Genomic DNA, 12971 nt, shown 5'->3' with positions numbered 1-12971 from the left:
AGCTTCACCAATTGCTTTTCCATTTAAACTTTCCATCATTCTCCAATCCGTTTGTGTGAGTCTCATTCTTTTGTCCCTTTCGGGGCAAGAGAGGATCTGTCTGGCCCCAAACCAGCACAGAAAGATGTACAAATCAAAACTACGAACCACTGGACCATGTGGCCTGAAACTGCTAGCACAGGCTCTTAAACTGAGACTTAAATCTCAGCTAAAACCACAGTATTCCAAACAGCTGGGTCACTCATTAGACAAAGTTTTATTGCACAAGTGTCACATTATCAATGAGCAGCATAGGAGATTCATATGATTGAGCATAAATAAGGTCTTATCACTAACTGGCTTGGTTTTATGAAAGCCAGCTGAAGACAATTGAGCTATTCTTTGCTAAGGAAGTTAACATTCAAGATGCACATCTTAGTTTCACTGAGGAAAAGCATCTGGTACTGTTGTCTTCAAACATATTAACTGTCACTCCCAAAGTGAACCAGAACTGTTCTGCTAAGTAAGTCATGGTATTACACGTGTAAGAGAAAACTAATTAATGCAATCCTCATTCGAAATTCTTGTCAGCTACAACCCTAGTTCATTTTAGCAAGCTACACTAACATAAGACCTACTGCAAGGACAGAAAGTTACCTACATCAAGACTACTGATGAGATTCAAGAGTAGAACGCTGACAGCCTCCAGTGTCTGTGAGACAGGCCAAGCCTCAGCACATGGCTACAGAAGATTACTATGTTAACTTTCTACAGTTCTTTCAAGCAGCTGTCCCACATTACTTAAAACACAGTAGTAAACAACTGCTTTTAATTGTTAGGACCAGCTTCAGGATAGAGGAAGTAAGCAAGAATGAATGAATGCTCAGTTAAACACTGAAGGTTCATATGGATTACTAAAACTATCCTACCTCTATTAGGCAGGACAAGCCCATATTCTAACATCTTTTTTCACTTGAAGATATCCTTCTCTCTGGCAGCTTTATGCTCACCATGAATATACTGTTTCTGATTTACTAAACTAACTTACTAAGCTAATATGCATACTACCACTAAACCAAGGACTCCCCTTTATCTTCCAAATTGGGCAAAAGTACACAAAAAACACCACAAAAGCTGAAATTTAGTCATGTATGCTCATAAACGGTCGATAACATTTTTGTTACTTTGACATTTTTCCAGAAGTTAGTCAAGTTAATAATTTGCTGTAACTTGATCTTCAAGTACAGTATCAGAACTAACAGCAACTTAAGTGGCAAGTACAGTTCAAGAAAATAAAGTGTTAAGGAAGAAAAATCTGTATGACTGCAGGGGTTAAGCCATACAGCAATCACAGACTTAATGCCACATGCATATCTCTAGAGTGAGAGGTCCTAGCAATTGGATATAAAGCATTATGGAACTTCTAAGAGGTAGTGCCACACATGCAAGACGTCCAACTCAGAGTAAAGATTTTAACCCCTTTATTAGGGAATCTAGAATCTTTTTCATGTTTCACAGCTACATTTCATTACAGTCCATGCCAACTAGTTCAAATCTCACAACTTGTACATCCACTATCTTTATAAAGTCTGCACTTAAAAAAAAAATAAGTTTCATGAAAGAGACACCTCTTACAAAATAAATCCAAAATAGAAGATGAGATGAAGAAATCTGAACTGGACTACACAAGTACAAAATGGCAAGGAAAACCTGTTGCTCTGAATACAAGCCACTAGCAAATGATCACACAAGAATACAATCTCCTGTGAGCAGGTAAGGGAAACTCTACTCTATGAACCTAAGTTTCATTAAAATTATGGTGGTTTGGCACAGATGAACAGTTACTGGACAGCTGCCAAGCAATTTGCAGATCCTAAGCCTGAGCAGATGTTTTCCTGCAACCTGCTAATTTAGTTTCCTACCAGCTTACACAACTAGCTCCTTAGCAGTCCATACAGCAGGAATCTGGGATCCTAAAAGCCTGTTGACTTCTGTGCCATCTCAGTGTCTAGACTCTGTAGACAAATAAGCTCAAAATACTTGGGAAGACATGTAAAGAGCCTGTAAAGCATGGTTAAGTCAGCATGCATGTTGAGAAAGTGCAGTCTCAAGTTACATACACATTCCAGTTATTTCCATATTGCAAGTTAAGCATTTGGTACAAGAGCAAAGTTGCAATGCTTTTGTGATAAAGAATGCACTACTATACTTGGAATTGCTGAAGAAATGGTACAGTATCTTAGAGAGCAGCTGACTAGAAGAATGCCAAGTAAATCAATGTTACCACTTTTGTTCACTTCTTAGATCAGGGACCTGAAAGATTAGTAGAGGTTAATTAACATGTCGAGAAACAGAAGAAAAATATTGGGTATAGAAAGCCTGTGGTGTACAGCATCTAAAAGAGAAAGAAACTGGGTACCATCTGACTCCATGCTCTTTCTTGGGCCAGTGTGTATTAGGGAAGTCTGTTAAATGGGCTTTACTTTCATGCTACCATCCCCAATAGGACAGTGGTATGAGTAGGACCAGCATCAATGCCTGTCACTCAGTAGCTGGCTCCAGTTCAAGTCAATAGTAATGCAGGATCCTATCACATCAAGACAGTTCTAAGCTTTACAATTCCTGTTGATGTGGTGAAACGTTCACACAGAGAGATAACATGAGAGCCAGAAAACTGTTAATCTTCTTAGCTACTGGTTACTCTCTTATATAGTCAGCAATTGGTTAGAGACATCAGGTTTCCAAGTATTTGTCCATACTTAAATATGTTTTGTAATTAAGGCAAAGCAACAAAAGACACTGCATAAAAGTGTGCCATATTGTAACTGCAGGGGGCAGGGTCAACCACTGTAAATACTATGGCCTTCTTATCTTTGGAAGAGCCCAAATGAAAACTTTTACTTCAACTCTGAGATGCACTACAGACTATATTAGTCTTCCTTCAATTCTGAGATGCACTGCAGACAGACTAGATCAGCCTTCCTTCTGTCTGAGCAGCACACTGGTTTAGGACTATAAATGCTACAGCCAGTACTGCTCAGAAACCAAAAGAACCATTTATACCACTCTGCTCATACTGAAGAAATACTGTACCTTTCTATATATCCTGTAGATGTTCCTACCAGGCCATCAAGTCTTTCCTGAAGGGCTGCAAGAATCTGAGGATTTTGCATCATCTGCACAGTCAACTGTCGAGCTTAATTAAAAAGAAAATTATGTAAGTGCACACAGCATCTTTTGATCTAACCTTGAAAGAACAGTTACTGAAATACTACAATAGAGAAGTGTGTTTGCAATACATGCACTTACAAAAAGGAAATGTAGGCAAAGATGTGTTTCAAATGCCTCCCCATTCTGGAAGGTTGGATTATTGCTGTCTGCAACTACCTGAAGGGAGGTTGCAGCCAGGTGGGGGTTGGTCTCTTCTCCCAGGCAACCAGTGACAGAAGGAGAGGACACAATCTCAAGCTGTGCCACAGGAGGTTTGGGCTGGATGTTAGGAAGAAATTCTTCCCAGAAAGAGAGATTGGCCATTGGAATGGGCTGCCCAGGGAGGTGGTGGAGTCACCATCCCTGAAGTGTTTAAAATAAGACTGGATGAGGCACTTAGCGCCATGGGTTAGTTGATTAGATGGTGTTGGGTGATAGGTTGGACTTGATGATCCTGAAGGTCTTTTCCAACCTGGTTAATTCTATGATTCTATTAAATCCATCCTATTCTGAACATGGAAACAGCACCTGGATTAAAATGGCCACTACTCAGGAGCCAGGGTTTTTGTTAAAAGGGAAGGTTTTATGTGATGCCCTTAAAAGCACCAGTTTTGCCTAGACTGCTTTTATTTAATTCATTAAGACATTGCAAGGCAACAGAATTTGTGCTTTTACTTTAAAATGGGGATAAAAACTGGAATTAGTATTTTATTCCATTTTCACTAAATGGAAAGAAACAAGGTAGTTTCAGACTTGTATTTAGAACTGCTTTACAAATCTGTTCATCCAGTTTTTCCTGCAAACGAAGAATTTATTCATTTGAACATCTGACATATTGCCTCACAGTGAGTACTAGGTACTTGAAGTCTATCACCCACATCATCTTTAGAAATCACTTTGCCCAGGTGGTAAACCTGTTTCAACCTACACATTTTAAAGAGACACCAATTCCTACCCTGAGTGTTCTCATCACCCATATTAATTTCAAGCTTTTTACTTCTGCTCAAATTCTGTGAACCTCTGTCTGCAGAAATTAATCTCAACTTCACATGTAGCAAGAACTTATGATGTGTTTAATCACAGTTTCTCCCCATCCTCAACATCTACACATAGGCAAATAACTACACTTGGCAGCATTCCTTATACAGTACTAGGTTTTATCTAGCATTCTTCTGACACCTTTAAATTAGAGTGAAGCTTTTGAATCCTTCCTGATACACAAAGATTTTTGGAAACAGCACACCATTCCCCTTTGCTGTGCCCTTCACTAGAGTCACCATATATGACTGATCTCTTCAACTTCTATGTCCTAGCACTGAAATGACATGCTGAAAAGCTACATTTCAAGTGACATCCAAAAAAGCAGTCTTGTTTCTCTTTAATGACTGCAATCAGTTTTTACCTTGGCAGCAAAAGATATAATTGCTTATGAAGGGTACTACCTCATCACATTAGTTAACACTGCTCTTGTCAAAGTGTCTTGTTTTCTCTGGTGTTACTCTTGATTAGTATCTCCCATACACTTGAAACCCCACCCAGTTGTCCCTTTTAGGTATGCTGCCAGTTACTCTAATATCAAATCACTACCACAGAACAACAGGGGTTGGAAGGAATATCTGGAGATCTAGTCCAACCTCCCTGGAACACATGCAGACAAATTTTGAGAGTCTCTACAGAAGGAGACAACATAGTATACACATCCTAGATAGGCTATGCCAACACCACCAGCCATATCCCCTCAAACTGAAATCTAACACATTCTGTTTTGCAAGTTCTTGGATCCACTAGCACTATTTCTTCAGACTTTTTTGTAAAAGCATGAGTGCTTTGCTTGGTGTCCAAAGAAGGACCTTTGACATACTTAAAAATGGAATTACCTAGATTAAAAAGTAAATCAGTAAAACCTAAGGGAAAATGGTGTGGAAAAAAAAAATACTTGAAAACTAAAGAAGCAAGAATTAGATGTAAAAGAACTGCTTAACACTGTTAAGTTTCCCTACTGCTGAAACATTTTGGATTTATAAAATCCATTTCTCCTCCACAATTCCTGTAGCAGAGTTTCCCCAGATCCTCATCTACAATAATTTGGGTTAATCACTGAAGATACATATTATTCATCTCTAGGTTCCTTTGGGAACACTTTCATTTAAATACTGCAAGCTGTTCTTCATCTGCCCAGGGTGTTCTCCAGAATTTTGCAATTCAGTTTTGAAACACCTTTTTTCAATAGATAAGCAAAGCCTCTAACATCATCTTGAGCAAAATTAAAACTTGTGTTCAAGCAATCACAATGTGACACTACCAGCAGTCTGTTTTATTACAGAGATTACTAGTTATTTCTCTTTTGGCTACCTGCCCTCTAGACTCTGTGCCCCAAATCTAACTACAAAGCATGAGTAAGATTGTTCAGCATCAGCAAAACAAGTACTTTGACACATGTTCAGGTTGTTGTTGGGTTTAGGTTGTGGGTTGTTTTTTTTTTTTCAGGAAAAAAATGTTTATTGATTTTTAAAGTGATAACCCTAAGCATGATTTTTGTTCTGTTCACAAGCAATTCAGCAGGAAATTACCAGGCAATTGATTAAAAAAGAGAGACAGGCACACATACATGCATCTGATTTTTTTTTCTACCTAAAGCTTCACATTTTAAGAGCTTTTATCTGTTGTTAGTTTTGAAAGAATCTAGTCACATAGTCACAATAATCCAATTATACGTCCTTATAGGTAGCCAGTGCTGCTTAACCACGGACAAAATGAGTGACTGCAGACAACTAAAGTAAATCACAACTGGAAAAAAGTCCAGTTGTACATCAGTAGTTATCTTTTACCACATTAACACATTTTAACACATTAATTAAAAACTACCTGTGCAGCTGCACAGAACCCCATGTTTTCAATGTTACCTTTGCTGTTGGCATCTTCACCAGTTTCTTCCTCCTCAACTTCTTCCACATCTTCCATATCCTGTTGGTCAAGTTCAGACTGTTCTTTGCTAATAGGAATATTCAAAAATCAGGATTGAGAAATTAATTTTAGAGAATACTGAGGAGCTTAAAGAGCTCAAGTTAGAGATCATGTGGATAGAAGCAAACAGTCACATCACTTCTGATCTATATGAGAAACTAGAAGTCTTAATAGCTAAAGCCAAATTTTTCACAGATGCAAATTTTACATTCAACAACCTCAGAACAGCTTCAAGAACTAGCAGCTTTCCAGAATCCTGAAGATTCCTTGTTACAAAAAAAATCCCTTCAGCTTCTGTTCATATTAACAAGTCATAGAATCAGTCAGGGTTGGAAGGGACCACAAGGATCATCTAGTTCCAACCCCCCCGAACTCTGCTCTACACATCCTACTTGTTAAGATATACAGGCCTGGAGAACTGAACGTGGGTTCATCAAACACCACAAAATAAGAGCATTTGAGGTACAGGCAAAAAAGTACATACAGTGAAATACTAGTAATGGGCAAGTACTACTGGGTTGCCCCTGCCAGAATTCCAACTAACCTAACAGTTGACTGATGCCTTGTCCCAGTTTCAGATTTACTTACAATTAACATCATGCCCATTAGACACAAGCAACTCAAGCTCTTCTCCCACATGCTGTGAACTGAAGCCACAGTGCTAAGACCACTACCTAGACCCTATCAAGTACATGGGGATCATAGCCATCTGAAGTACCTACAGCATAGGACACAGAGCTTCAGCAGCCTACAGATTTTACTTACTTGTCTATGTCTGCCATTCTCCTAGATTTCAAACCCTATTAAAAAACAAAAAAAACCAAACAAATGTAAGGAAAGAAACACAAACCATGTCAGCTTTAAGAAATAGGATGGATACATACTATAGCCTGGAGTACGCAGACTACAATATGTATGCAATGCACTTCGAGCTGTCACTCTAAAGCATACAGAAATACTCAACAACTCTGTCCTGCTTTAGAGCCAACTCATGTAAGTTTAAGTACTAGCAAAGTGCCACATTGCATTTTTGTATCATAGGACTGTACCAGTACCACAGAGTGAAACTAGTCCTAAGTATAAAAGTCAAAGTGTAATCTGAGACAAACTGGAGAAAAAAAAGGGTGCTAGAAGCCTTTTGGTAACTGGTTACTCATTTCCAGCATGCAATCACAGACAAAAGATACTTATAGTAGTACTACAAGAAACTGATTCCAAAGATACCTTTTTGTGGATTGTACTTTTAATCCCCACTTTACAAAACCAATCCAAGTAGTTCTTCAGCATACCCAGAGAATTTCAACACGTATAAAACAAAACCAAAACATCAAAACCTAAGCTATTTAACATGGCTAGCTTTTATGTCCTGAAAGATCGTAATTTTACCAAATTTCTCAGTACTATCACAAACAGATTTCAGAGAGTAACTAGAAAATCACATTGAGTCTATTGCAAATCTTATATACCACGAAATACATACGTTCTTAAATGCATTACAAGATTAGTAACATTTTTCCACCAGCAAAATAGTATTTGAAGAGTTCATCTCAAAAAAAGGTGTTTTGGCTAGCTTGACATTAGAGAGAATGTCACACACAAAATGGTCTCATTACTGCTGTCTTGAGTCCAAGGGTTCAGGAGACACCAAGTACACAGAATAATCCAGGAATGGCCCAGGAAGCATTGAACCCACTGCTTTAGAGTCCTCATTTTAGCTGCTTTCCAGTAAGCTAAACAAATTCAAATTTCCGTCAGGAAGTCCTTAAAATGCATCCCAGTGAGAGTCTTAGTCAAATGTTGGAGGCCTATGCACCAGAAAAAAATATTAAAATTGCAATTTGATTTTCCAAAGTGTGCAATACAAGAACCTCAGTAAGATTAGGACTTATTGCAGTCAGTGTGAAGAGACATGTTAGAATCTGCCTCCAGAATTTAACTTCTACATTCAATGTAGATGTCATCAAAATGTGTTTTCCTGGTGTTGTAACTCCTTCCTAATAATTACATGGGAAACAAGTATCTCATGTCTTTGCCTAGGATCACAACTTTACAGCATCAATAAAGTCTGCACATAAGCAGAAAGGTTCCATAGCATGCAAAAAAACTGCAGAACCATCTACTTATCAGTGTTTCAGAAACAGATTAGTCTTTGCTGTCAAATAGAATGACAGCACTACTGTAAACTGAAGGACAGCTAACAACTCAGTAAGAAATCAAGCAGTTTCAGTAACATTTTTGATTCATTTCAGCCTTCTTAAAATTCAGATCACGTTTGCCTCGCTCATTACTTCAGGTTTACAGATGGATGCAAGCTGCGTACATGACAACTGCAAAGTGTTGTAGGTTAAGGGTTAACTGTTTAATACCATAGAGATGGAACTCCCCCAAGGGGGTGGAAAGTCCTCAGAGGGAAGCACTGGATATTGTAATATGATATTCCATTCCTCTTTCTGTATTATCCCAATATAAGGAGCAGACCTTCCAGTCAGCTTTCTCTTGGCTCCAGGCATTTTGGCTCTTAGCTGGTGTTTTCGCTTTCAGCTGCCTGGGAGGGAGGCCTGGCTGGTGGGAATCTATTTCTGGTGTGTAACAGGGCCTACCTTGGAGCCTCCTCCAGGGTGCTAGGCCATTGCCAATTCTTTTTACATATATCCTTTTCCCTCAATACCTTCTGTATGTTGTTTACTTTTGTAAATATTCTTTCTATTGAACTTCCAATTCCTTGTGAGTGTTTTTATTTACTCCTTTGAGGCAAATTCTACATTCTGTCCTGAGCCAGAGGCTCAGCTCAAGACACAAAGTCTCCTTTGGATACCATTCTCAAAAAACCAGCATGGACTTCAGACCTATAAAAACTGAAGACACACTACAGTTACATCTCACATTTAGATGTCCCTGTATTTCTTGAGCAATTAGTGTTATTATTGATTATCAACATATTTCATAAATTCAAAATACACAACTTCTTCCTTACAAATTTCCCCTTAACTTGTCCTTCATGCAAGACCTTTTAAAAGAGACTGGTAAATACCACTGTGCAAGAGAATAAGATGTACATTTCACCTGCCTTTCATGCAATTTTATGCAAATGTGAGTGATCACATTTACAGAAACTACTATTGCTCCTTGCAGAGACAAACATTTCCTCCTTCCATTCCCCCCACCAAAACCAGCTTCATTTTTCATAAAACTAGAGACAGTTCTTTAACATGATCTTGTGACAGCATAGTCTGTGGTCTCACCAAACCTGTCTGCTAGATGAAGCAGCAGCTGAAACACCTTAGATGTGAGTTTCCTGCATTTTGAGACCCACTTCTAGAACTCGTTTAAATTCCTATCAAAGCACTACAAACCTGAGTTGCAACATTCAGCTCAGAAATCACAGCTAAGTCAGATTTTTCTACCCCAGGCAACAGCATTGCAAGGAAGTTTCACCAGCAGTCTCTGTGTTCTTAAATTCCTCAGTGGACCCTTATTTTCACCATTCTGAACTACTACCTATTATCAGTAACCTTTATCCTTTCCATCCCTCTTTCCAAGATCACTTATGACCATGCTGAAGGCATTCATCTCATTACAGCACCCTGTGGAAGCCCAGTGTCTACCCTTCTATTCACTGCAAGGAGCAGTTACTCACCCTCTTCTTCCTGCTTTTAAACAATCCATGCAAGCATGTATGCTTTCCAACTACGTCCCAGTTTACTCAAAGACTTTGAATAACATTCTTCAAAGACTTTTTGCAAACTAAAATGCACTGTATCAAACAGCTGTTGACTTCAGAGCCTCCCTCCAGTGTGTTCTTATCTACCTCATTTAATTTTTCCAATTCTCCTTGCATCAGGACTTTTTCATGTCTCAGAATACTTGCAGTTGGAAGAGTTCCTCTGCAAAATGAAGAGATACTGTTTATCATGACAGTCAACTGCCAGCTCCAGACAACAGTTCTTGTATGAGGAAGCTACAAGGCACTATGCCAACAGCACTATGCTGGCAGACATTTAGACTAACCCACTCACATGGATATATGGTTCCATCACATTTAGTTTATTGTCATTTACTTAAACAACCATAAGCTTCTCTGCAAACATATTTCTACTGGTGAAAAAAAAAAAAGCTGTAGAGGCAGAAAAGCATTGAGAAAATGCATTCCTTAAGAGCATAAAACTTCCACTATTTTTGCACAATGCCTAACACAAGATCTCAAGTCTGGTAACAAAAACTTTGGATGCAGTATGCACCACACTAATACACATCACTGTTTATTTTGCAGTATTTCCCTTAAACCTACACTCTGGGTATAGCACATCCATCTCCCAGCTTTCCATAAGAAAGAGGCAGCATTTAGGACTGTGAACAGCAGCTGTACCTCAGCACATGAACCACATGAAGCATTCACTGGTATCACTTGAAGTAGTCCCTGTGAGATACCAGTTCACCAGTTGTCAGTGCAGGATTATAACAAACCTGGCTACAGCTGGTGTGTTATTGCAAGCCTGAGAGTGTCTAGGTGATTGCTTTAGGCTAAGATACTACTTAGAATCTAGGCCTCCTTACGGCAAGAAAAGGCTTATGGAGTACCACTAACAGGCAGCCTCCATCCCTCTTCGAAGGCCAGCAAGAAAATAACCTCCTTATTTGTAAAATATTTCTCCCTGTTAAAGAGCTACAGCCAGTAGCATTGTGTTATGGTCAAGCAGAGGTACCCAGAAGCTAAAGTTCAAATGTTTTGCTGCTCACTGTAAAAATATGAGGAAAACAAATAGGTATCTCTGCAAAGCTTTAAAGAGTATACATGGGAAGTTCATGCTACAAAGAGGAAGGAAAAGCACAGAAAAAAAGTGAGCTACACTGCAAGTTTTCTAGAGGCTAGAGTTTAAAACTTCTCTCACACAGGCAGCTTAAGCTCAGCCACAAGCCTGCCTGCCATCTCAAGAAACACCTTTTTCTAAACAGAAGGTTAATAGACTGCTACTAAACCAGCACAAGGCCAGCCAGTTTTGAGAGCATCCTGCAGAATTACTCCCTAGAAAAACTGCAATGCTACCAAAATAGCATGAATTTTTGCTGTTTTCATGATGCTTAAAAGCCATTTCACATCTTTAAGTTGTCATATTTAAAGAAATGTAGTTTGACATGTGCAGAAGCTAAGAATATTGCATGTGTTCAACCTCAAGTTACCCATTAGCGAGCTTTAAGTTTCATGGGGTTATCGTTTCTTCACTACATATTTTTGCTCAAGAGAAGACAAATATAAGCTGTAAATATTCAACCTTTCCCAGTCTTTCTGTTCCCCCTCTCCGAGTCTGCCTTCATCCACACAGAACCCAGTCTGAGTTTGCACAGCAGCAGCCATATTACAGATAGGACACAAACACTCTGGTGAGGTGTTTTTTCTTTTTTGAAGGTCAGTTTGAAGTGTCCCAAGTAAGCATGCCAGTATTAGATTACCCTGACATCTGCTCAGCCTCAGGAAGACAGGTCACAACAAGGTGAATTAGGAGTCAGCTGAGGAGAGAAGACATTACTGACACACAGTTCCTCTATCAAAAACAACAGCTTTTTTTGCACAATTCCCTAAGGCTGGCAAACCACCAAGAGATCTCAGCTGTCCAGCATCCCTGTGGATACCATACCACACAGGGCACTGTTCCTTCCTTTTCAGGAAACAGTTTCTCCTTCTCTAGAGGAACTGCTCACACAATTAGTTTGCAATAGCAAGTAGAAGAAATTTCTCAAGTAGTTCAAGAGACACAGATGGGCTTTTTGATGCTATTGGACCCCAAACATCACATAATCAACCAGGTTGGAAAAGACCTGAGAGATCATCAAGTCCAACCTATTACCTAATACCTCCTGACAACTAAACCATGGCTCCAAGCCCCACATCCAATTTTTTTTTTAAAACACTTCCAGGGATGGTGACTCTACCACCTCCCTGGGCAGCCCATTCCAATGGCCAATTACTCCTTCTGGGAAGAACTTTCTCCTAGTCTCGAGCCTAAACCTCCCCTGGTGCAGCTTGAGACTGTGTCCTCTCCTTCTGTCACTGGTTGCCTGGGAGAAGAGACCAAACCCCAATATACTCAAGCCTTGTTTACTCACATCTTTAAAAGAAATCTATCCTTACACCCAAACTAATTCCTCATAGTCATTAATTCAGAGCACTGAAAACGTCAGCCTGTCCACAGCATAATGTATTGCTTTCAGTTGCCCAAGCTTGCCAGAGACAGAAAGAGGCTGAAGCATTAGCAGACAATACCTAAATCAGAGGAGCCCTCTATGAGATTAAGAAGCTACAACATAAGACAATCAACCAAGTGGACCAAGTCAGATGTCAGTTAATAAAATAGGCCCAGCTGGAAGACAGCTAGTTGTTTTAGGGAAAAAAAAAAATAACAACTACTACTTAGTCCTGTAAGCTATTTGCAATGTGTCCAGAAAACAAGGGGTGCCAGCCAAATGATATCATGCCAGTGAAGTTCAACTCACACTACCAACTGGGAAACCCAAGGGCAGGATTTCACTGGAAGTGACTTCAAACTGATGGGGTCTTGCATAGCATTCCAGGAGGGCAACTTCTAACATTATTTAAATAATCAGCATCAAAATAAAAAGAGAGCAAAAATTAAAATAGCAGCACAGAGATACATCAAAAGACACTCTTTGGCTGGAGAGGTTCAAGATAATTTTTAGGGTAGTTCACTCAAAGCCACAGAGGGGTTTGTAGCTTCAAAAAGCTCAGATGCTCTGCCTGGTGCAGTTTCATTCATATCAATGCCAGAACTGGGTGCCTGAAAAGTGCACAGTGCATGGCATAA

At 39.3% G+C, this 12971-nt stretch overlaps 1 protein-coding gene across 6 annotated transcripts in view; it reads right to left on the bottom strand.

The window, feature by feature from the left end:
- NAP1L1 (nucleosome assembly protein 1 like 1) overlaps positions 1-12971 on the bottom strand; it is a 32419-nt gene that overhangs the window by 10401 nt on the left and 9047 nt on the right. For all 6 annotated transcript variants that reach the window (XM_054399881.1, XM_054399882.1, XM_054399887.1 and 3 more), the window contains exons 2-4: positions 6919-6953; positions 6093-6181; positions 3073-3175 (exon numbers count right to left, since the gene is read on the bottom strand). In XM_054399881.1, coding sequence (XP_054255856.1) covers positions 3073-3175; positions 6093-6181; positions 6919-6935 — 209 coding nt within the window. In that variant the 5' untranslated portion in view covers positions 6936-6953. The remainder of the gene's footprint in view (positions 1-3072; positions 3176-6092; positions 6182-6918; positions 6954-12971) is intronic.

The sequence above is a fragment of the Indicator indicator genome, chromosome 3 (genome assembly GCF_027791375.1).
Source record: "Indicator indicator isolate 239-I01 chromosome 3, UM_Iind_1.1, whole genome shotgun sequence".
NCBI lineage: Eukaryota > Metazoa > Chordata > Aves > Piciformes > Indicatoridae > Indicator > Indicator indicator.
Note: the sequence above shows the minus strand (reverse complement) of the source record. Positions and strands in the feature narration are given on the sequence as shown.